The 25756-nt window shown below is 38.1% G+C and overlaps 1 protein-coding gene across 5 annotated transcripts in view; it reads right to left on the bottom strand.

Annotated features, from left to right (window-relative positions):
• DENND4C (DENN domain containing 4C) overlaps positions 1 to 25756 on the bottom strand; it is a 135215-nt gene that overhangs the window by 11828 nt on the left and 97631 nt on the right. For 4 of the 5 annotated variants that reach the window (XM_025887828.2, XM_025887829.2, XM_073880856.1 and 1 more), the window contains 10 exons: positions 24280 to 24396; positions 23118 to 23264; positions 18726 to 19879; positions 15161 to 15338; positions 14396 to 14505; positions 13927 to 14102; positions 9611 to 9793; positions 8647 to 8842; positions 6206 to 6451; positions 5000 to 5117 (listed from right to left, as the gene is read on the bottom strand). In XM_025887828.2, the coding sequence (XP_025743613.1) occupies positions 5000 to 5117; positions 6206 to 6451; positions 8647 to 8842; positions 9611 to 9793; positions 13927 to 14102; positions 14396 to 14505; positions 15161 to 15338; positions 18726 to 19879; positions 23118 to 23264; positions 24280 to 24396 (2625 nt within the window). Of the gene's footprint in view, positions 1 to 4933; positions 5118 to 6205; positions 6452 to 8646; positions 8843 to 9610; positions 9794 to 13926; positions 14103 to 14395; positions 14506 to 15160; positions 15339 to 18725; positions 19880 to 23117; positions 23265 to 24279; positions 24397 to 25756 lie in introns of all 5 variants that reach the window. The other variant, XR_012374787.1, reaches the window with a different exon arrangement.

Genomic DNA, 25756 nt, shown 5'->3' with positions numbered 1-25756 from the left:
TTTTTGTCTCTCATTTATTTCCACTCTAATCTTTATTATTTCCTTCCTTTTAACTTTGAGCTTTGTTCTTTTTCTAGTTCCTTTAGATGTTAGTAGTTTGAGATTTTTGTGGTCTTTTGACATAGGCCTGTGGTGCTGTAAACTTCCCTCTTAAAACTGCTTTTGCTGCATCCCAAAGACTTTGGACTATTGTGTTTCCATTTTCATTTACCTCCATGTATTTTTTTTTTTTTAATTTCCTTCATTGACCCATTGCTTGTTTAAGAGCATGTTGGTTAGCTTCCATCTGTTTGTTTTTCCCAGTATTTTCCTTGTAACTGATTTCCAGTTTCACACTGTTGTGGTCAGGAAAGATGCATGATAGGATTTCAGTCTTCTTAAATTTATTACAATTTGTTTTGCAGCCCAACATTTATCCATCCTGGACAATGTTCCATGTGCACTTGAAAAGAATGTGTGTTTTGAGATGAAATGTTCTGCATATATCTATTCAATTTCTTTATATATTTAGGTGCTCCCATATTGGGTGCTTAGACATTCAAAACTGTTATATCTTATTCTTGGATTGATCCTGTTATCATTATGTAAGGCCCTTCTTTGTCTCTTGCTACACTTTGTTTATAGTCTATTTTTTGTCTGATAAAAGTATTCCTACCCTAGTTGCTTTTCCTTTGTTTGCTTCCATTTGCATGGAGTATCTTCTTCCATCCCTTCACTGTCATTCTCTGTATATCGTTAGGTCTAATGTGAGTCTCTTGTTGGCAGCATAATCCATTCTGTCCCCTTCTTTTGACTAGAGCATTAATCCATTTACATTTAAAGTCATTATTGATAGGTATATACTATGGCCATTTTGTTACTTGTTTTCTGGTTGTTTTTGTGGTTCTCTTTTCCTTTCTTCTCTTGCTCTCTTATAGTTTGAGGGCTTTCTTTAGTGTTATGCTTGCATTCCTTTCTCTTTATTATTTTTTGTATCTATTATAGGTTTGTGATTTGTGGTTACCATGGAATTCATATATAACACTGTATGTATATAGCATTCTATATTAAGCTAATGGTCACTTAAGTTTGGACACATTTTTAAAGCACTAAATGTTTACTCCCCCTCCATAATGTCCTATTTTACTTCTTTTTGTGTATTCCTTGACTGATTTTTGTAGATATAATCCTGTCATAATTTTCTTCTATTTATGGCCTTCTCTTTCCACTTAACATTTCTTTTAAGGCTTGTTTAATAGTGATGGATTCCTTTTACCTTTTCTTTTTGACAAACTCTTTCTCCTTCAATTCTGAATGATAACCTTGCCCGGTAGAGTATTCTTTGTTGTAGGTTTTTTCGTTTAACCACTTGAATATGTCATGCTCCTCCCTTTTGGTATGCGAAGTTTCTGTTGAGAAATCAGCTGCCTTATGGGGTTTCCCTTGTATGTGACAGTTTTATTTTCTCTTGTTTTAAAATTCTCCAGCTTTAATTTTGCATCTTGGTGCAGCCTGCTTGGGCTCATCTTCTTAGGGGCTTTCTGGGCTTGCTGGACCCGGGTGTCTATGTCCTTCCTCAGATTAGGAAAAATCTTTCATTTGGGATATATTCCTGTGTCTCTTCATTTTGTCTAACTCTGGGTTTCTCTATATTAGGTAGGTCAGCTGTCTCTCCCAGTCCTTGTGAAAGTAGTGGCCTTGCGCGGAAGAGGTCCTGTGGTGCCCTACAGTGCAATCCCCCCAGTCACCAGAACCAGGTCCTCCAAGAGCTTTCCCTCTGTGGGCTGCGTGTGTCCTCTTGTTATGGCTGAGCTGTGACTGCCTCGGGCATGCTGGTGGGTGAGGCTGACCCTCACCCCAGCTGGCTGCAGTAACCTGCTGTAGGTGCACCGGGCAGGGTTTGAGAGGTCAGCTGCAGCCACCAGGAGCCCACTGGTGGGTGGGGCTGACCCTCAGCCCAGCTGTCTGCCATTAGCCTGTACTACTGCTGCAGGCACACTGACGGGTGAGGCTTGCTTCCTGTGCAGCCAGTTAAGAGGCCTGAATGCAGGAACTGCAGACATGCTGGTGTGGGGGGTGGTTTACACCCCTGCCCCTCAGGGCAGGAGTCACTTCGGAAGGACACCTTTCCCAGCCAGGGCTGCTTTCGGGTGTGGCAGGGCAGGAGCTACTTTGGAGGGGCACCTGGTGAGGCAAGTGGGTTGGATGGGGAATGTCAGGGAGGGGCATGCAGTGCTGGTAAGGTACATGGAGACTGTTTACTCGCTCCCCCAAGTGTCTAGCTATCGAGGCTGGGAAAGGGCAAGAAAAACAGTGCCTACCAGCACTTTTGTTCCCAGAGAAATATGCAGATCCCTGCCCCTTTGGTACATGTCTTAAAATTAGTCAATAAATCCCCTTTCACGTATATCCTAGGCACTTTTCGAGCTGCTGCTTTGCTGTGTTCCTGGCGAGTTACTGAGCATGCTGGCTCTTTAAAGGTGGGGACTCAGTTTCCTATCATCCTCGGGTTCTCCTGGTGTTCAGCACTGCTGATTTTCAAAGCCAGATGTTATGGGGGCTTGTCTTCTCAGTCCAAGTCCCCAAGGCCAGGGGTGGGGTCTGATTCCCTTCTTCCTCCATGTTTGTGACGCCCCTCCCATTTGTGGTTAGTTGTGCTGGGAGTGGTCCCCAAGTGCTGACACGGCCTTTCCTCTAAACTAGCTTGGGAAGACACGCTTTGCCAGTCTTCCAGTCATTTTCAGAGTTAGTACAATACATGTAGCTGTTGCCTTGGTTTGGCTGTGGGACAAAATGAACTCAGGACCCTCCTACTCTATCTTCCCTTCTCCCTTTTAAATTATTATTTTTAACAATTATGGTTGTTTTGCTGGGAAGTGGATCTCTGAAGCTCCTCTTCCAGAAATCACTGGAAGTCATTACCATTCCAGAAGTTCTCACCCACTTAATTCTTACGTCTTTTGATGTCATTTACATGCCAATTCTTCATTTAAAGCAGCCCAAATCAATTCATTCTTGAGAAACAAGGCCATTCTTGAGAGCTCTTTTATTCCCATCACAAATTACAGAGTATTTTGAAACACTTCTGCATTTCAAGAGAGGCAGGAAAATAAAGAAATAGCAACTCTAATTCTATTATTATTTTAAGTAGGCTCCATACCCAGCGTGAAGCCCAACATGGGGCCTGAACTCATGACCCCGAGATCAAAACCTAAGCTGAGATCAAGAGTTGGATGCTCAACTGACTGAGCCATACAGGTGCCCCTAGTTCTATATCTAGCATAAATTTCAAGGTTACTCTGCTTCTGTTTAAAAAAAAAAAAAAAAAAAAAAACCACACATAAAAATATCAGAACTGAAACCACCACCAAAAGAACAAAAACAGCTTGTAATGTATTTAACCATAATTTTGTGACTAGCATTTTCAAGGGGAAAAAAATCCTAATAGCAAAATAGTAATAGATTTTTTAAAAAGTACAAAAGAGTAAAAGTGAACTGTTCCCTTTCCCATCTGAGGAGCCACTGTTAATAGTGGTTTTAGACCTTTTTATATGCATATATTAAAAACACAGATATATATTTTTGGTGGCTGTTTTTTTTTTGTTTTGTTTTTAATTGAAAAGATCATATACTCTTCTGAAACCTGTCCCTTTTCCACTTGATAAATGACATCCTTTTCAGCGATCCATATGCAAATGACTCAGGCCACATTTCATGATATGGATTTATCACCGCTCTCCTGTTAGGTATTTACGGACTTCATTTCATTATCACAACAAATAATCATACAGTAAGCATCACTGTGCAGACTACTTTCCATACCCTACTTCTATAGAACAGAGTTGTCTTACTCTGACTGAGTTAAAGAGTATCCACATACTAAATATGGATAAAATAGGCCACATTCTTCTCTAGAACTGTATCATTTTCACTTCTAACAGTGTATCAGAGTGTTCTTTTCCTCCATATCCTCAAAAAGATTGGATGTAATAAAGTCTTCTGCCATCCTGATGTAACCAAGTTTGTATTTTCCCTTTTTAACAAAAGAAATGGATGGATATTTCACTAAATAATGAGATTAAGCATTTTTTCATGTTTGTGTTATGAACTGAATCATGTTCCCCCCAAATTAGTATGTTGAACCTCTAACCCCCTATGTGACTACATTTGAAGATAGGGTCTTTAAATAGGTAACTAACATTAAATGAGGTCATAAGGGTGGGGCCCTAGTCCAGTATAACTCGTGTCCTCATCAGAAAAGGACACCCGAGAGATGCAGGTGTACACAGGGCAAAGGCCATGTGCAAGCCAAGGAGGGAGGCCATGGGAGCCAAACCTGCCGCCATTCTGATCTCTGACTTCCAGTCTCTAGACTGTGAGAAACAAATGTCTGTTGTTTAAGCCACCCAGTCTGTGGTATTCTGGTATGGTAGCCCTAGCAAACTGATATGTCATGTAATGTTTCTTCCATGAGCTGCCTATTGATATCATATGCTCACGTATCTACTGGGTGGTACTGTCTTATTGACTCAAAGGACTTTGGAATACTGGATGACACCTCTTTAAATGCCCTGTAAAAACATGTTCTAAATATAAGACTGAAAATGAAGCTAGAATCTTTGAGATTAGTATCCATATAATTGAAATCATGACCCTATACCAACAACACATCCAAATTACTCTTCCAGTATATAGAATTTACTTCCCCAATACCTGACCCAAATTGGCATTTGACAGAAAAATCACAAAATACTCTTCAACTCCCTAAGACAGTCAAATGGGTCAGTATAAGAGCAAATCAATTTGATCTAAAATGGAAAGACTCTTGAAGAGATACTAAAAATGCATGAAAAATCTTAAAGCAGAATAGTTTCTCTCACTTCCTTATTTTTTACCCCAGTAGTCTATAGTATTCTACTGTATGGACTGTACCACAATTTGTTTATTCATTCACCTGAGAAAAGATATATGGGTTGTTTCCAGTTTGAGTCTTTTATGTCTTTAATTCTATTTTACTTACTAAAATTCCTCCATGAGACATACAAAGGTTCTCCTGGTTCCTGATGAAGGTTGATATTATCCCATAATAGCTGAATATACACAAGTTTGCTCTCCTGGGACAGAGATGATAGGGGAAGCTAAAAGAGATCAACAGACAGTATTAGTACCCTACGCATAACAGTAATTACCAGTGGATCTAGAAAGTTTGATTATATAAAACAAATGAGTTCTTTCAAAACTCTGGACCTAAAATTCTAAGCAAAAATTTTAATTTTTATTTGTATCTGATGATAAATATTCCTATTTTCTGAAGTGCAAGTTTCTCATTCCTACTTCCACAGACTGGAAAGACAACTTGGTACTGGCACAGTGGCCACATGAAAGATTAGTCACTTTTACAACAAATTTCAAGGTAAGAGAAAGTACAATAGTTTCTGCTATGTTGTGCAGACTGTTACTTAAAATAAATGAGACTGTAATACTTTAAGCAAAGATTGTGTTGTGCCCCTGGTGAATGTTGGGGTGTCTCTCAGTAATCAGTATCATAAAATGAAGGAACTCTAGGAAGCTCAGTGTCTCCCATGCAATCAGGCGCCCCAGCACGAGGACAGCAGGGGCTTTCAAGTCAGACAGGCAGACTGTGGTCTTGGCTCCCCATCACACAGTAGGTATGTGACCTTGCGGAAATTACTTCTCTAACTTTTAATTATATCATCTGAAAAATATGGGTAAGAGCAGGCCTTTAAAATAAAGTTGTTTTGAGAATTTCAGCTGGAGATTTGATAGTTCAGAATAAAAACTACCTTTTCTAGCCACCCTCACAACTAGATAGAAACATATAACTGAATTCGGGCCAAACAGATACGCAGATAAATGTTACGTGCAGCTCTAGGAACTATCCCTAGAGAAAGAAGACGTACTCTTCTCCATCCATTTTTATCCTTACTGCTGGCTGGAATGTGGATGTGATGGTTGGAAATAGAGCAGCCATCCTGGACCAGGTACAGAACTTGGAAATAGAGGTTATGCACAGCTGACCAGAAAGACAGAAGGATCTCATGTGCCTAACATTATACCATTCCAGGACCACTTACTCCAACTTTTATGTGAGAGAGAAATAACATACATCTTGTTAAGGCATTGTTGTTGTATACTCTGTTACTTGAAGTTAAGCCTCACTCTAACCAACCCCAATGTAGTATAAGTATGGAAGTTGGTACCCTACCTGTACACCTCCATTACAATGTTCAGATGTGAGGATGAGTCCTGGCAAGTTACTAGGAAGGTCCAAACGTCTGAAATACCAAACGAGGTTCCAGAAAATGATTGGATGTTGATTGATGAAAGAGGATGTGTGAATCACTTGATCACCTTCATTTTCTAGCAAAGATTCAAGTTCTTTACGAAGCACTAGAGGACTCAAGTAGGGCACAGAAACAGGGGGAGGATTGGGCCTTTTTCCTAAAGGATCCTTTAAAAAATAAAAATACAGGAAGAAATGAGTATTATCTATTCTGTATGTTTAAGAGTACTTCTCAATGAGATTATGCTTTATCTATCCTTTCAAAATCAGTGATTTCAGAACCAGTACTACATGCCGTATACCCTAATGAAAACCTAAAAAAAGAAAAAATACTTAATCATAAATGCCCTTAAGTTAAAGGATTACAGAAGAAAATTAATAATCCATATAACAGACTCTATTTTAAACATTGAGAGTTTCTCTATTTTTATAAGAAACACTACATTTCAGATGTTTTATAATGATTCCCCCCAAAAAGTAGACTTTATCGTCTTTCTAAAACTCTAAACAGATGGAGCAATCTTTGTGTATTTGATGACTCCTTTTACAATTATATCTACTTGTAAAAGCTTGTTTTTACATTTGGGTACAACAAAAACTATAGTAAAGAGCAGTTGTACAAATCAAATAACAAATGAAAAAAGAATCCAATTTAGGGGCGCCTGGGTGGCTCAGTCATTAAGTGTCTGCCTTCAGCTCTGGTTGTGGTCCCAGGGTCCTGGGATCGAGCCCCGCATCGGGCTCCCTGCTTGGCAGGAAGCCTGCTTCTCCCTCTCCCACTCTCCCTGCTTGTGTTCCCTCTCTCACTGTGTCTCTATCTGTCAAATAAATAAATAAAATCATTAAAAAAATAAAAGAATTCAATTTAGTCTTTATAAGTTGTGCATATTATAATCAGACTAAAACGCTTATGACCAACTCATTGAGTACCCCTACTGCCCAGGCTGAGGTCTCCAAATACCATTTCCTCTAAAAAGAACAGGGTTTCTTAGAGAAATGACTGATTCTAGGTCTAGAGAGAGAAGTATATCACATGAGCATGTACAAACATACTGTCATAAGAAAGCAAAGAAACTTTAAGAAAATTTATAAAAAAGCTACTAGAATTGTGTCAAAGGGACTAAGGCACCAATTTGTAGAGGCTTCTAGCTGATCAAAGATGGGATAACGTTAAGTATTAATAAGGATAACAACAGCAATGGATGTAAACACAAATGTTTAAATCAATGAGTTCATAATGATACCCTATTCCTCCAAATTAATTGATCACCTGGGAGAATGCTAGGAACCCAACTTGTTATTTTGAAAGTTGGTAAATAAAAGGAAAAAATCAGTTACCCTACCTTTCCAAAATAAACTGTCTTTGGAAAAGCAAACAGAAAACATGGGGGAAGTTTCTCTTTATAGATGTACCCCATATAATAAAGACAATTAGACTATCATCCTTTATAGCTGGAAATGAATAACCTGATCTGGGCATTATCGAGGCATTAATAGCTACTAGCATCACAAAGAAAGTTCATGTCTTCTATTGAGGGACATCCCACCACTGCTATTGTCTTACAAAAATAAAACCACAAAACAAAAACCTGAATCTGATCAAGCTTCTAGATACAATTACCAATTTATACGGCTGTAATCAAGGTTAAAGAAAGGACCTACAGATTTAAAAAAGACTAAAAAAACAAGGGTACCTGGGTGGCTCAGTCATTAAGCGACTGCCTTCCGCTCAGGTCATGATCCCAGGGTCTTGGGATCGAGCCCCACATGGGGCTCCCTGCTCAGCGGGAAGCCTGCTTCTCCCTCTCCCACTCCCCCTGCTTGTGTTCCCTCTTTAGCTGTGTCTCTCTGTCAAATAAATAGATAAATCTTTAAAAAGAAAAGACTAAAAAACAGATCAACCAATTGCAATGCATAGATATTATCTGATCATTCGTCAAACTACAAAGCACACACAAATTTGACTTTTAAACCATTAGAAATTTGAACAGATTGAATAATTTGATATTTTTTTAGTCGTATAATGGCATTGTATTTTTAAGAGTCCTTATCTCGTAGGAACTACGTAGTATACTGAAATATTTACAAATGGAATATATGATGTTTGAATTTTGCTTCAGAAGAATCTAGGAAAGAAGTGAGTAACGGTATACATGAAAGAAGAATGGCTCTAAGGTGAAAATTACCGAAGCCAGATGGCAGGTCAAAGGAACTCATTATACTCTTCTGGTTAGTTTTGTACATGCTTGAAATTTTAAAAAATTCTTAGTCTGCTTATGAAAAATTTTTATCACTTGTGGATTATGTGCTGCTCTAATAAATACTTACATGAATACACAGATAATTATAATCTTGTTACATACCACAACTTCCTGCAGACTATTTGGGAGACTGACTGTTGAAATGCCATGAAACGGTCGCTGGGAAAAGTCAATATTTTGCAAGGGACCTCCAACACTGTGACTTCGAGTCAAAGATACATTTCGCTTTGATAAACTATTAGGCGCAGGTGAAATTTTCATAGTTTGGACTTCTCCTCTGGCTTTCTTTATTTCATCACTTTAAAAAAAATGAAGAAATGTTGTGTTTGTGCTGTAACACAATCTAAACCTATCCAGCTAGAGTATTTTCTACAACGAATTTTGAGTCTACTGAATGTACTGGAGAAGAATCAGTACCACCTTATAAGACTGACATTTCCTTCGGGCATTTTGTTAAGGAGTCAGAACAGGATGGAGTGGATGACTCCAGTGAAGGGCGGGAAGAAGACAGAGGGTAGATAATAGTCTTTTTAAAAGATGAAGTGCCCATTCAGTTGCTTTATTCAAACATTATTTCATCTTTATTAAACAAAATCACCTAGAATTATGCAACTATTTGCTAAGTAGTTAACCTCTCCCAGGCCACCATCCACCTAAGGATAGAGACCAAATCTTTTTTATGTTTAGTGCTTAGCATAATGCTCAGCATACAACAGGTTCTCAATAAATATTTGATTCAATCAGTATTTAAGAGGATGCAGTATATTTCACAGTAAAGAGAATATGTCTCTGGAAACTGGCAATGACTAACCTAAAAGGGAAAAATACTTTGTATGCTTGAGAAGTTCATTTTGTAAAAGGACGCTGTAAAACATTAAACATAATTTCAAAAAGTTATCATCACATTCTTTCATTAGATACTTAAATAATATATCATAGAAAAAAGTTAAGATTGACTTTTTAAAATGCCAGGATTTATGCCTACATGCATCAGGTTATCTTTAAAGATGGAATTTTAATAAGGGTACCCAATTTATAATGCAGACTTCTCTGTACTCTACGGTACCTTGATTCAGTTGCGGAGGTGGTTTCTTCAGTTATGGTCTGGTTTTGCTTTGGGAAATCCATAAAGTTGATCAAGTCAGGTTCTGCTGAACTAGATACAGGTTTGTGCTCTGAAGGTTCACTTGCCAACGGAATGCTGCCACTTTGTAAACTGTCACCAGAGGTACTTGGTTTCAGGAAAAAGCTAAATATGGAGCAATAAAAAAAGTCTTTAAAAACCTAGAACCCTCTGAATGTCATATTTAGAATCACTTTATGATAAAATAGTCATTGATGAATTATACAACCCTTAGAACTACTGCCTCTTTCACACACACACACACACACACACACACTCACACTCACCCTTCTATCATTCTTTCTCTCTTGTTGTAAACTTTTCAAATGAAAAAGGTCTCAAAGTCATTATAATTCAATATAAAATCCTTTAAAGAAAGCTATGAAGGAAGATGGAAAGCAAAATATTTTATTAATTTTCTGAGTTAAAAAAGAGAGGGAGACAAACCATGAGAGACTCTGGACTCCAGGAAACAAACCGACGGTTACAGAAGGGAGGGGGGTGGGGGGATGGGGTAACCAGGGGATGGGTATTGAGGGCATGTGATGTGATGAGCACTGGGTGTTATACACAACTAATGAATTGCTGAACACTACATCAAAAGCTAATGATGCTGGCTAACTGAACATAATAAAGAAAACAAAAGAGCAGCAATGGCATTTTAGCACGTATAAACTTGTAATTGTGTATAGTATCCTCTCCCCCATAAATATCCATTTTGTCTCTAGTCATTTCCTCTTCCCCTTTATTCATTATTTTGTTTTCATCTTATCTCTGTCCTTCTCTTTCTGGGTGGGGGTGGAGTGAGGGAGGGCCTTGCAAGAGACACACAGAACTCTCTGAGGTAATAGTAATGTTCTGAATCTTAATAAGGGTTAGATCTGCATCAATGTGTGCATTCAATTTTCAAATGGTACATTTTAAATTGGCAGATTTTCTTATATACATCTTTATCGAAAAAGAAAAAACTAAACAAATACAAAAAGAACTGTAACAAATAGTTAATATGTATGCTGAAGTCTTTGGGGGAGAAGCATATTAATGTCTACATCTTCTTTTAAATAAATAAAAATACAGGACTGGTGGATGAAGGGACAGACGGTTGATAAAGCAAGTACAATAAAATAGTAACTGGAGAGATGGATATTTGGGTGTCACTGTAAGAAAAATCTTTAAACTTAGCTGCAAGTTTGAAATTTTCCATAATGACATATTGGGGAGGAAAACCAACAACGCTCCTTTATACCTACTTAGAAAATATAAAATAAGGTACTTAACATAATAACTTACAAAACAACACAAAAGAATAAGACTATGGAGAATAATTTAAAGCTTTATTAGAAGGACATAAAAGATAATCTAAATAAATGGGAGCTATATACCATATTCATAGATAAGAGAATAATACTGAAAATGTCCACTTTCCCCAGATTAATCTATACATCTAATCCTGCAATCTCAATGAAAACTCCAGCTGAATTTGGGGGTAGGGGGAAGAGGGGAGACTAAAGTTGCTCTAAGCAAAATAAATAAATAAATAAGAATTAATTAATTAAAATTCCATGACGGGGAGCTTACCCTATCAACCAGATGTAACACAAACAGTAATAAAAATAGATTATTGACCAAAAAAAAGGAACACAGAAGCGGGGTGAGGTACGCATGGGAACCTGATATATGATAAAGGAGATGCTACCTATCAATGAAGAAAAAACAGGCTCCTTACATGGAGAAAAATAAAGCTGTATTCCTACCATCATACACAAACACAAAAGTGTACTCCAGATGGATTAAAGACCTAAATATCAGAGGTAAAATATAAAGCTAACAAAAGAAACCTCAGGAGAAACTCTTCATGTCCTACAGATGGGAAACAACTTTTAAAACAAGACCAAAGCCACAAATCATAAGGTGGAAAATCAATGGATAATGACATCAAAATGAGTAACTTCAAAGAATTAATATCAAGAATATTCAAGACAGGGTGCCTGGGTGGCTCAGATGGTTAAGCGTCTGCCTTCGGCTCAGGTCATGATCCCAGAGTCCTGGGATCAAGTCCCACATCAGGCTCCCTGCTCCTTGGGAGCCGGCTTCTCCCTCTGCCTCTCTCTCTCACTCTCTCTGTCTGTCTCTCATGAATAAATAAATAAAATCTTAAAAAAAAAAAAGAATACTCAAGACAGACATCAACAAGAAAAATATAAAAATGGACAAGGTAAAAATATATAAACAGGCAATTCACAGAAAATGTTGGAATAATTAACAAGTATGTGAGGAGATAAACTCATTAATATTGAGAGAAATTCAAACAAAAACAAGATACCACTTGATACTCATTAGAATACAAAAAATAGAAACTTGATAATACCAAATGCTGATACAGATATACAGAAATGAGAATTCTTAGGCACTAGTAGTGAGAGTCCTGCCATCTGGGAAGCAATCTTCTGTTGTTTATTGAAATCATGTATGAAAATGACTCAATGACCTCACTCCTAAGACTATTATTCTGAGAGAAACTATTTCACAAGTTCAGAAGGAGATATATTTTACAGTGCACTGCATAACTGCAGTGATACTTATAGTAACAGGGAACTGGAAGCAACTGAAGCAACAGTAGGATAATGGATAAGTAAAATGAGGTATTAACTTCCTACAGGAGAAAAGGAATAAACTAGATGTACATACAGCAACTCAGCTTTTAAACTAATAAAAATAGATTATCACTATTCTAATTATGTAAGTTAAAAATGAATAATCGGGGGCGTCTGGGTGGCTCAGTCAGTTAAGCGTCTGCCTTTGGCTCAGGTCATGATCCCAGGGTGCTGGGATCGAGCCCCGCATCAGGCTCCCCGCCCAGCAGGAAGCCTGCTTCTCCCTCTCCCACTGCCCCTGCTTGCATGCTCTCTCTCAATCTCAAATAAATAAAATCTTTAAAAAAAATGAATAATCATACAAAACAATGTATTTTATGAGGGTATATATTCAAAGATATCACACATGGTAGAGTCAATGTCTTTGTTGGATAAAGGAATGAGAGTGGGAATGGTAGGGGGTGGTTGAGGGTAGAGCTAATAGAAGAGAATCCTTGCACAAAGCAATGATGATAGTGCATCAGGAATTAGAATATAATTTCACTCAGCTCCACACCTGAAGCTAAAAGGAAAAACTAAGCTAAGAAGAAACACCTGTATGATTAGAGATTTTTTAAAAGCAGCTAAAGGTACTCTCTCTCTCTCATTCTGTCTCAAATAATAATAAAAAAAAAATCTTTAAAAAAAAAAAGGGCGCCTGGGTGGCTCAGTTGGTTAAGCAACTGCCTTCGGCTCAGGTCACAATCCTGGAGTCCCTGGATCGAGTCCCTGGATCGAGTCCTGCATCGGGGTCCCTGCTCGGCAGGGAGTCTGCTTCTCCCTCTGACCCTCCCCCCTCTCATGTGCTCGCTCTCTCTCTCATTCTCTCTGTCTCAAATAATAAAAAAAAAAAAATCTTAAAAAAAAAAAGCAGCTAAAGGTGGACAATAATATGAAGTTTGCTCCATAAAACAAATAGACTATTAAGTATAATTACTTAAGTAAGCAGTTACCAAACTCTCAATTACTTAATGACTAATTACAGATCACCTAGTCTCTTTTCTATTGCCTAGAATTTGGTCATTTCACCATACAGAACACTACCATAAAGGGGCAACAAGTTGGAAGAAGAGTCAAAAAAACCCCATCCCTCGCACCTTTATTTTTTCTTCTAGAAGATATAAAGTCATTGAGAGGGGCGCCTGGGTGGCTCAGATGGTTAAGCGTCTGCCTTCGGCTTGGGTCATGATCCCAGGGTCCTGGGATCGAGCCCCACGTTGGGCTCCTGGCTCAGTGGGAAGCCTGCTTTTCCCTCTCCCTCTGCCTCTCTCCCTGCTTGTGCTCTCTCTCTCTCTCTCTCTCTCTCTCTTTCTCTGTGTCTCAAATGAATAAATAAAATCTTAAAAAAAAAGTGACTGAGAAAGTAAGCTTAAAATAATGATAAACATTAAAGTTCTGAATGCTCTATGAAGTTTGGCTCCAAGGATTACTACTACTGATACCTGTGTGTTAAATAAACTGGAAAAGTAGTCTCCTATAGTACCAGTATTTTCTACTCCAGTACTGAGTGAAGGAGAGAGAGGAAAGGGACAGCTGGAGTGTGCCATGACTATTTCACTCTTGCCCCAGGAGTCATGCCTTCTGGGAGGGCACTCACCTCTTAAGGGAGCTTTTTACAATACTAACCTTGCAGAGCCTCTCAAGTCTTTAAATTCTATATTGAGAAGAGGCAAGAAGTTGCTTTTACAGAATGGACAGGTTGTATTCAAATTTGAATCATCTGCCGTCCATCCAGCCATAATTTCTTCATCATAAACTAAAGCTCCACAAGCTCTGCACTGTGAACAACTTGACATCAAAACCTAAGAGTAGAAAAGTGCAGACACTGAGAACCTCCACAGTGAAAAGTAATCTTAATAGGCCATCCTCTTGAGACACGTAATTTTATTTTGTTGATCAAATTTAGAATTAACAGTTCAATCACTTTACAGATAAAACTACCAGTTAATTGCCTTACTTACATAAGACATGAAGCAAATTCAACAAGATGATTTACTAGTCTTTCTACAAGGGTATCACAGAATTCTGTTAAGTGCCATTCTGAAATAAACATGTTTACAACCATTTTATCATGTGCTGAATATAGAACTTTTACCTCCATTGCACAATTCTGATAGATGCTAGACATGCTGGTGTTTTGAGAAGAAGCATGGTCTGATTTTTCACAGTCCTGCCCTTTTATGCTTCTTGGAAATGGAGGTTCACCTAAAGAGAAGTAAATATAACACATTATATGAGAATGTCCTTATTCTTTGGAAATGCATACTAAAGTATTTAGGGGGAGTATCATGAAGTCTGCAATTTATTTTCAAACAGTTCAGTATAAAAATCTCTGTAGTATATATCTAAAGTTAACAATAGTTAAATCTAAGTGGAGAATATATGATCGTTCATTATATGATTCTTTCAACTATTCAGGACATTAGAAATTTTTCATAACAGAATGTTGGAAAAAATAAATAGAATTAAAATTTCTTAAAATAACACAGCACTAAGAAATTTCAGAGACACAGCCCAGGGATTCTCAAACTCTGGTATACATTTGATTTATCCAGAGAGCTGGTTAAAAATATATATTCCCAAGGTCCCAATCCCACAAATTCGGTCTCAAAAGTTTTAGCCTAGAGTCTGGACATTTGCCTCTATTTTTAAATAAATTCTCCATGTGATTTGGACACACACTGAAGTCTGAAAACCAGTGCAACTAGGGTGACTGTAATACTTAAGAGATCATATAAAATAAGTGATAGTATGGTGTGGCTCTATTAAAAACCTCCCCGCTCATCTCAACAGATGGGGCTTATTGTGCATGAGGTAGGGGAGGGAAAGGTGTGCGCATATGGATGAGCCCCTCCCATACCTGTTGAGTACTGCAGTTTTCCCACATCCCCGCTGCTGCTGCTACTGCCAAGGCTTGTGCTGCTCTGGGTGAGTTCACTGGGAACCAACCCTGAAATATTCATGTTAGGTGACACATTCTCCCCCAAAATATGGTCTTCGAGGCCAGCTGGGAAGCTGTAATCTCTGTTAGTTTCCTCCTTTAATTGAAAAGAATAAAACCCCACATACATAAATAATATCTTCTCCAATGAGAATATAGTCACACTGCTCTTTTCAGAATTAAACTTCTCTAGAATCCTGAAATTATCATCCCCATAGTTTTCAAAACCATTCTTGAACTGTTCTCCATATTATTTGGAATTTCGTTTCCATACTCTTAAGATATTCAAACAATGACCTACAATACTTTAAGATTTTGTTTCACCCCTGGCGAATGTTGGGGGGTCTCCCAGTAATCAGTATCATAAAATGAAGGAACTCTAGGAAGCTCAGTGTCTCCTATGCAATCAGGCGCCCCAGCATGAGGACAGCAGGGGCTATAAAGTCAGACAGGCAGACTGTGGTCTTGGCTCCCCATCACGCAGTAGGTATGTGACCTTGCGGTAATTACTGAACTACTCTTTTAATTATATCATCTGAAAAATATGGGTAAGAGAAGGCCTTTAAAACAAAGTTGCTGTGAGAATTTCAGCTGGCAATATGATTTTCAGAACCACCACCATCAATATTAGAGACATAAAATAAGAATAAAGTTCCAAACACTATAGTTCTGAACTCAATGACTGCTGATGCTTTAGTTTAGATAGAAAACATTTCAATAAGCAGTTTCCTTTTTGATTTCTACTTTAAAGAAGACTCATGTTGGGGCGCCTGGGTGGCTCAGTCAGTTAAGCGTCTGCTTTCGGCTCAGGTCATGATCCCAGGGTCCTGGGATCGAGCCCCGCATCGGGCTCCCTGCTCAGCGGGAAGCCTGCTTCTCCCTCTCCCACTCCCCCTGCTTGTGTTCCCTCTCTCGCTGTGTCTCTGTCAAATAAATAAATAAAATCTTTAAAAAAAAATAAAGAAGACTTGTGTCTTGTTATAAAACCATGTTAAGTGATAGAAAAATTAAACAGATATGCAAAACAGGAAATAAAAGCACTTATATGACCAACACCCACAAAATACAATCAAAATCTTAAATGTATATCCTTCTAGTCATTTTAAAACACACATATATAGGGCGCCTGGGTGGCTCAGATGGTTAAGCGTCTGCCTTCGGCTCAGGTCATGATCCCAGGGTCCTGGGATCGAGTCCCACATCAGGCTCCTTGCTCAGCAGGGAGTCTGCTTCTCCCTCTCCCTCTGCTTGTTCTCTGTCTCTCTCACAAATGAATAAATAAAATCTTAAAAAAAAAACCACACATATATGTATATACTTTTACAAAACAGGATATTGTTTTTTAACCTATTCGCATGTAGTATATTTTCATGTCATTAAATCTTCTACATTATTTAAACCCCTGCAACCCAGTCCAGTTTACTGATGTACTGCAATGCATTTAGTAAATCTCTATTGCTTAAACATACAGAATGCTTTCAATTTTATGTGTTACACTGATGAATTCCTTTAAGTTATTTTTATACATATCCCTAATTATTTCCTTAGATTAAATTCTGGATAAAAGTTATGAACATTTTTATAGACTTTATATTCATTCCTTCATTTGAAAATATTTATTAGGTATAACCTATTCGCTTTGTTGGGCACTAGTACCAGGGCTATAGCAATGAGAAGAAGAAAAAGATTAAGATATGTGACTACCTGAAGTTTACAGTCATATATTGCAAGTCCAAAGTACTCTGTAGAAAGGTGTTTTTTTTACTATTCTTATTAACACTGTTAGATAAAAATTCAAAAATAAAACGGCTCACTCAGTTTACTTTAACATAATGCTAGGTTAACATACTTTTGAAGCTAGCTTATTTGGTCTTTCCTTCACTGACCTTGTAAGCTCTTTTAAATGCAACAAAATGCAACTCTGTCTTATAGAACTCAATTTTTTTTTTTTAAGAGATGGGGGGAGAGAGAGAAAGAGAGGGAGGGAGGGGGAGAAGCAGAGGGAAAAGGAAAGAGAATCCTAAGCAGGCTCCACACTCAGCGCAGAGCCCGATGCAGGGCTCGATCTCACGACCCCGAAATCATGACCGGAGTCGAAATCAAGAGTTGGACACTTAACCACCTGAGCCACTCAGGCACCGCCCCCCCAATATTGTACTTTTAATTATTAGTTTGCTTATAAAGTTTTTTTTTTCAAATAGCATATATATCTTATTTGTCCGATTTCATTTCCTATGTCTCTAACTTCCTATTTATGAAATGAATTCTATTTCCTAATGTGAAAAAGCATGCCTCCATGCTTTTTCACATTATTCTCTCAGATATACCTTGCACCACCTTATCACTTTGACTAACCCAAAATTTTAAAATTTATCCATCAGAACCTAACTTAGATATCACCTACTTTGCTCTTTTTGAACATCCCCCTATCAGAGCCCCTTCTAAGATACTGCTTCTTTCTCTGCTACTATAGTGGTCTAAAAGCATGGACTTTAGAGGTAGTCCCAGAGTTCAAATTCTAGTTCTGCCACTCATTAGTTGTGTGGACCTGGGGTAATTAATTAACCTCTCTGAATCTCAGGTACCTCAATCTATAAAATGGCGATAACAATAGTACCAAGGCATGGGGTTGCTATGAAAATCATGTATCAAAATAGATATACAGCTTATGACAGTACCTATGGCATAGTATTACAATAATAATAGTGAACATTTATGTGTCTGCCTTTTCCACTAAAGTACCTAAGTACTATATAATTCTTTGAACACAAAGGTGAAATTTCAATTAAATTTTTTCTATAAAACAAGCAAAATTCCTCCCTTTCTATTTCATAGAAAGGTCTAATGATTCTCTTTTCAATAACTTTTTTTTAAAGATTTTATTTATTTATTTGATGGAGAGACACAGAGAGAGAGAGGGAACACAAGCAGGGGGAGTGGGAGAGGGAGAAGCAGGCTCCCCATTGAGCAGGGAGCCCGATGAGGGACTCGAACCCAGGACCCTGGGATCATGACCTGAGCCGAAGGCAGATGCTTAACTGACTGAGCCACCCAGGCGCCCCTCTTTTTTCAATAATTTTTAAAAGAATTAGCAACTGTTGTTATGCAGTATGAAATCTATGGATTAAGTTGTAGAGTGATTCCATATATATTAAAGAGATAACATAGATAAAAGTTATTTTAAAAAAAGTGAAATGCTATGCAAATATAATATGGCATTATTGTTAAAAGTACTAATCATTAGTACTTTCAAAGAAATAAACTTAATGTGTTATTCAGACTCATTTATGGAATTATATAGTCCTGACATTCTATTTCTTTATTATTAATTTCCATACATTGATGTTCAAGAAAGAAACAGGATATGCATGAAGTCTTAAAATATAAAAAACCAAAGTTAGCTGAAATCTCTAAAGAATAATTTACATATAAAAAAATACTAGAAACATTCCGGTATCAGACCACGCGCATAAAACATTCTTACCTCGTCATCCGAGTAGCTGTAGGCAGACGCTACGGCTACCCACATCTTACTGGCTACTGTTGCCGCTTGTTTCATACCAGATTTCAGGACCTCTATCTTGGGCCCTGAGAGTATATGATCTAGCTTTAGCCCTGACAAAGAATTTACCACAGAACCCAATGAGCCATGTGGTGAAGAGCGCACCAGTGCCGATAGAGTCGAGCGTTCTTTAGGACCACGAGAGGGAGTCTGCTGCTTGAAACGCCCGGCGAAAGTTTTAGAGCTGGCTTCTGCAGGGGAGCTCTTTTCACTTTCGGGATCTTCCTGTGCTGCTGGACCATGCTCTAAAGGTAGGCTTGCGCTCCTCTCCAAAGGGTGAGTAAAGGCACTGGTCGGGCCAGACTCTCTGCTTCCCTCTCCGTGTAATTCCATACTAGAAGACTTGCTACCCAGGGGGCTCTTTAGGTTCATATAGCTTTCGATTTCATCAGCCAGATTACGGGCAATAACTGGAGAAGACACCTTATTTTCAGGATCTGCAGTTTTTTCTCCTGTACATTCAGTGGCTAAAAGAGACAAAGGATCTAGTCCAGTTTCAACATCCTCCCTCTCGACAGCTTTAACAACACCATATAAACTACTTCTCTTATTTATTAGATCTCTGGATCCTACTTTCAGGTCTCTGTTACCATCACTTTGTAGACTGTCACATGCATCCTTTTCCATAGGAGTTTGAGCTACACTGTCATCAACCACAGGTTCCAGGAGCTCTTGGCTTTCCTCAAGCATCTCTAACACCGGAGAAGATCTGTGCTCTGAATCCCAAGTGCTCTCAGACACACGAGTCCTAGCATCAACTAGATGACAACTAACACTCTCAAAGCTATGGGTGCTTGCAACTCGGAGTTGAGAGGTCTTAGGACAGGTCAGTGCTGCTGTGAGAATCTTGGCATCCGCTCCCATCATAATAGCCACTTCACTCGAATTCAAATCCAAGCTGCTCTTCTTGAGCAACATTCCTGCTCGACTTTCAGAACTGAAACTACAACTCCTCTCTGGAAAATGCTTTTGTCTTTTATCTCCTCTATCACTATTCTTCTTGAGATTAGTAACTTCACCAAAGACTGCATCTTCAACTGGATCTTGAGTAGCAAATGGCATGTTTGCTGTACTACCTAAAGGAAAAGTACAATATTAGAAATGAAACTCTATTTTCTGATATAACTTCTAGAAAAATGTCTCTTTTCTGATTTTTGAAAAGGAACACATACTCAGAGTAAAAGATTCAGAGTTTATTTTTTTAAAAGATTTTATTTATTTGAGAGAGAGAATGAGTAGAGAGAGAGAGAGCATGAGACGGGGGAGGGTCAGAGGGAGAAGCAGACTCCCTGCTATGCAGGGAGCCCAGCCCGATGCTGGACTCGATCCTGGGACTCCAGAATCATGACCTGAGCGAAAGGCAGTCACTTAACCAACTGAGCCACCCAGGTGCCCCAAGATTCAGAGTTTAGAAGGTACAAAGAAAGTATACAGGAAAAAGAACCAGCAAAAAACCTCCATTCAATCCTGCCTCCCAGAGATAACACTGTAATGTATAACCTGCCTTTCACCCTCTACACATACACAATTTACAAGTCACGCAATATATGCTGCAGATGCCTGTACCGTTCACTAAAATTTATCGCATTTATCAAATATAGATCTATAAATACATCTTATAGTTGAAAAGTTCTACATTCAATTTAAGAAATATATTTTGTGTTAAATAACTGACCTAAAAAGTTTACAAAATCTCTTCCCTTCTGGCTTTCATATATCTAATTCAACAAATATTTGCCAGGAATCTACTCCGCACAAAGTAAATTCATAATCATGGAGGAATTATATATTTGCTAAAACCGAAGCCTTACTGCTCCAAAGTAAAATAATTCTCCAAAGTAAAAGAATCTAGAATGGAGTCCTTAGACTTGGCAAATTCCAAGAAGGCTGATAAAATCTGAATAGCTCCAAACTTTTCACATATATTCATTCCTTCAACAAATACTCGAATGTCTACTTGCAGTCACCATATAAGGTGCTAGGAATATAACAGACATGATCCCAGATCTCTCACCGAGTTCAGTCCTGTTTGATCAAGTGGAACAAAATTATGCCAGTAGTTGTAGGGGGAAGTAGTTTTTTTTTGGGGGGGTTGTTTATTTGTTTGTTTAGTTTTTCTTTAAATTCCAGTTAGTTAACATACAGTGTAATATTAGTTTCAGGCATAGAATTTAGTGATTCATCACTTACATACAACGCCCGGTGCTCATCACAACAAGCAAGTAGTCTTTTACTCCTTGCTACTATGCAATTTTTTCCCATTCCAAGACCAAAAGCTATTTCCTATTTGAATCATTATCAGAGGGCGCCTGGGTGGCTCAGTTGGTTAGGTGACTGCCTTCGGCTCAGGTCATGATCCTGGGGTCCCGGGATCGAGTCCCACATCAGGCTCCCTGCTCAGTGGGGAGTCTGCTTCTCCCTCTGACCCTCCCCCCTCTCATGTACTCTCTCTATCTCATTCTCTCTCTCAAATAAATAAAATAAAATAAAAAAATATATGAATCATTATCAGAACTTAAGTCTACCGAATTCCTATTTAGGATTCTCATTTGTTTTTTAAAAGGCATAATGACCTAGGAGATTTGAGGGAAAAGCTGTCTTTAATAAAGTCGTTTTATCTTCCAAATTAATTTCAAGGTTCTTTTTAAGCTTCCAAATTGGCACCAAATAATAATCATAATCACACCAATTAAACAGAATAAGCACTTAAGAGATATTTCACAGTTTTTAGGACAATTAAATTAGCCTATTTTACAACTCCAAAATTTGTGCCTGCTTTGCAAACTTTTACCAGTATTTGAGAAACAGATCTTAGCAAATTTACTGGTTCTCAGAGTATTTCCAGGAATTTAGTGGCACATTTTTTTTCAATTTTAAAACAAATCTGACCCTTTGATATATTGGCAAAAGCCCCACTACTACCTCTTCCTTTCTTATTAGAATAAATCTTCCCACATCAAGACATAACATGGACACACAATGAGGAAAGAGGGAAGGAAACACACCAGACCCCAGATCTTGTCCATGTCAATATTCTGAGAAGATTATAAACCTTTGATGAAGAAAACTCTGCCCTCCTCCTTTTTCTTTTTTGAACCTGCTAGCAACAGGTTGGGAAAATAGGATACAGAACATATATATCAATTATTTTTCCAAAAACCTTTTCCTCCAACCTCTTGAATACTACCTGCTCCCCAAAACAAACAAACAAACTGAATTTGGTATCAGTAAATTTTAAAAGAAGGAGAGAGTTTTAGAACAAAGAGTATTCCTACATGGATTTAAGAAGCTGAGCAAATTAATTTCTATAAGTCATACCACAGATACACTTAAGACAGGTGACTTTAGAGAAGTGAATTATAGCTACTACTAAAAAAGGGCAAAAGACACAGGCCAATCTCTTTGTCCTTTGAAATCACAGACTTAGATGCATGTTTGAAGGGTACTTGGGAGGCCTAAAACACAACTGAAAGGAGTAAACTCAAATTCAAGGGAGTGACACACAGAAGAGTTATTCATTACAAATATTTAATCACAAATAAGTGGCTCAGGGTGCCTATAAAAACTGGCCAAATTAAAGACGCAGGGGCATTTTTCTGCAGTACAGCATAGTGGTATGAATCTTTTCCTTCTACTGCCTTTCCACTGCCACACAAAAGCCCCCCTGGAATTCAGTAACACCAGTGCCTCTCTGTCCTTTATGAGTATGGGAGGCCCTCTCTCATTATCTACCCTGAGACAGATGGACCAAATGGAGAAGAGTCACTACAACAAGCAAAGGTATTCCCAGTAACAATCAAACACAATAAACACCCCTCCCTTTGAAACACCAAATATGATAAATAACAACTTTTTTTTTTAAGAATTTATTTATTTATTTCAGAGAGAGAGAGAGTGAGAAAGAGTGCACATGAGAAGGGGGAGGGTCAGAGGGAGAAGCAGGCTCCCCATGGAGCAGGGAGCCCGATGCGGGACTCCATCCCAGGACCCTGAGATCATGACCTGAGCCAAAGGCAGACGCTTAACCCACTGAGCCACCCAGGCGCCCTTAAATAACAACTTCTTAACCCACGTATAGGATTCAAACTTCTGGCTCTTTAGCATGGTCATCACAGTTAAGTCATCAATTTAATGTCATTAAAAACTATTTTAACTTGGGCGCCTGGGTGGCTCAGTCATCAAGAGGGAGGCTGCTTCTCCCTCTCCCACTCCCCCTGCTTGTGTTCCCTCTCTCTGTCAAAAAATAAAATCTTTAAATAAATAAATACAAACAAACAATTTTAACCATTTAGCCATCAGTATGTGAAGACCCACCTGTGCTGCTGCTCCTGCCACCGAGGTCAAACACCCCAGATGGAACTTTCACAATACTGCTGCCCCATGCGGGGGGCTCAGTAGGACTCTGGGGCTCAGCACTAGGTTGTGAATGTTTTGCCACAACAGCAGAGACATCACACACCTCTGAGAAAAAAATATTTGGATGTTATTCCTACTTTTACTAAAATTGAACAGAAACCATATATTGATTTTTATACTTTTTAAAATACTTTTTCCCCAAGTGGGAGTGAACACATGACTATTTTATTACTAATTTATTGTGTCTCATTTACTTTATGCCATAAATGTTGCCAGTATTGACGGAAATAAATGCTTTATTTTAGCATCAATAATCCTGACTTGAGCATTCCTGAGAATAAATTAAAGGTTTTGGCCTCCAGTTATACTCCCATCACTTATAAAGTAGGAGAGAGGCTTGCTTCTGCTAACTCTGGAGCAAAAATTAAGTGATATCATTAAAGAAAAGTGTACTTTTGTGTAAAAGGATAGGAAGAACATCTTATGACCATAAAGCCAGAATATTCCTCCACATTTCCATAAAATGATTACTATAAATCATATCTACCTCAATGAGTCCCATTAAAAAAAAAAACAAACAAACCCACAGGAAAACCACAGACACTATATCTAATCTACCAATGAAAAATACCTACTTAGATATTTGAAGGACTTCTAGTGAAAGAGCATTTTAAAATAAAACAAGCACTGGAACACAAGTTTCATGACTCAAAGTTTAGTCCTGGTTCTATCACAAAATAGCTCTTTGCTTTTAGCAAATGAATACCTCAGTGGATTGCAGTGTCCTACAAAATTGAGGGCTGACCTCTCGTCTCTAAAGATCTCTTACCTTCTAAAATTCAGAAACTACTCATTTTCTCCATATATCACATTACATAGTATCTTATAAGCCCAGACCTTACATTTCTTTCTAAAACTATCATCAGAATTACCAAATCAGACTTAATCAGTACAGGGGCGCCTGGCTGGCTCACCCCGAAGAACATTCAACTTTTGATCTTGGGGCCGTGAGTTCGAGCCCCATGTTGGGTGTAGAGATTATTTAAAAAAAAAATTATAAACTTAAAAAAAATTAATACAGTATTTTTCTAAGTAAAGCAAGTAAATACTAGTACTTAACCTTCTGTTTGCACTTTAGTTATCACTTCTCTTGCTGCTTGTTCTTCAGGTACATGAATGTCTGCATCATCCTTTATAAGTTCATCCTTAGATCCATAGCCTTGGTCAGACTGACCACCTGTTGAAAAAGAATGCAGGCTTACAGGTGAATGTTTTCATATATTCATAGTCTAGCTATAAATGTCAGAAGAAAATTCCATTGATTTATACAATTAAACTTACAGAAAAGGAAGACAAGAGAGCTCACAAAGCACACAGAACATGGTAAACAAATGACAAGAAGCGAAGAACAGGAACAACAGGAACATCAAATACTAAAAAATTTTGGAGTACTGAACCTTAGTTTCCTCATCCGTAAATTAACAGATTTGGACAAGACGTTCTGAAAAATTTCTTTTGGAGTATATCTAAAGAATGCTACCTTTTGTGAAAGAAAGAGGAGGAAATAAAACAAGCATGTATCTGTTTACTTTTGCAAAAAGAAATGAAAAAATAAAACACCAGAAAACAATAAAACTGGTTAACTACAAGGGGTGGAGGGAAATAGGATGGAAGGGATAAAGAGAGAGGAAACTTTTCTAAATATGGCTCATTGTATTGTTTTTATTTTTGGAAATACATCAATTTCTACATATTCAAAAAAATTAAATCAACAAAACTGGGAGGAGGGTCAGGACTAAAACTGAATGCTAAAAGAAACAAATGGGACCAACTGCATTTCACATGAATAACCATATTGAAAGGATGGGGGAACAGGGAGAGGGGAAGAGGACTAATCCAAGAAACTTTTCAATACATCGTAAGCCTGGCGGGGGGGGTCGTAATAGACAAATCCTGAACTCCTTAAAAAGTTTGTTTCTCCCAGAATAATAGACGTAGCAATTCTGAAATTATTTTATATATCCTGCAGGACTGAGCAAATGAGTAAACATAATGATGGATATTGGGAGCCAAGATACTTACTGTGGAAGAAGAGAGATTTTTTTAAAAATGAAATGAAGCAAGACAAAGAAAAACCTGTAGTGTTGATTTGAAAATGGAAGTATTTCTAGGGCACCTGGGTGGGGCACCTGGGTGGCTCAGTTGGTTAAGCGTCCAACTTGGTTTTGGCTCAGGTCATGATCTCAGGTCGTTGAGATCAAGCCCTGTGTTGAGCTCCACACTCAGCAGGGAGTCTGCTTGAGATTCTCTCTCCCTCTCCCTCTGCCCCTCCCCACCCTCAAATAAATAAATAAAGCTTAAAAAAATGGAGGTATTTCTAAAACATACATATTTCTTTTTCCCCCCCCTCATATATACATATTTTCCAGCTCTGCTGAAAAATTCTAGAAGCAGTAATACCCTGTAGTGTAAGCATACCGAGAGCCCAGATCTTGGCTTCTAGAATCTACTGCCCATTGAAAGGAACCTGGGATCCTCGAAGAAATGGCTGATTTCAGATCTCAGGCAGAAAAGCTACAAGAATGAGCCAGGAACAT

This window comes from Callorhinus ursinus, unplaced genomic scaffold, assembly GCF_003265705.2.
Source record: "Callorhinus ursinus isolate GAN/ISIS: 27379988/994484 unplaced genomic scaffold, GSC_fseal_2.0 scaffold39, whole genome shotgun sequence".
NCBI classification, from domain to species: domain Eukaryota; kingdom Metazoa; phylum Chordata; class Mammalia; order Carnivora; family Otariidae; genus Callorhinus; species Callorhinus ursinus.
This window is presented reverse-complemented; position numbering and strand designations above follow the sequence as displayed.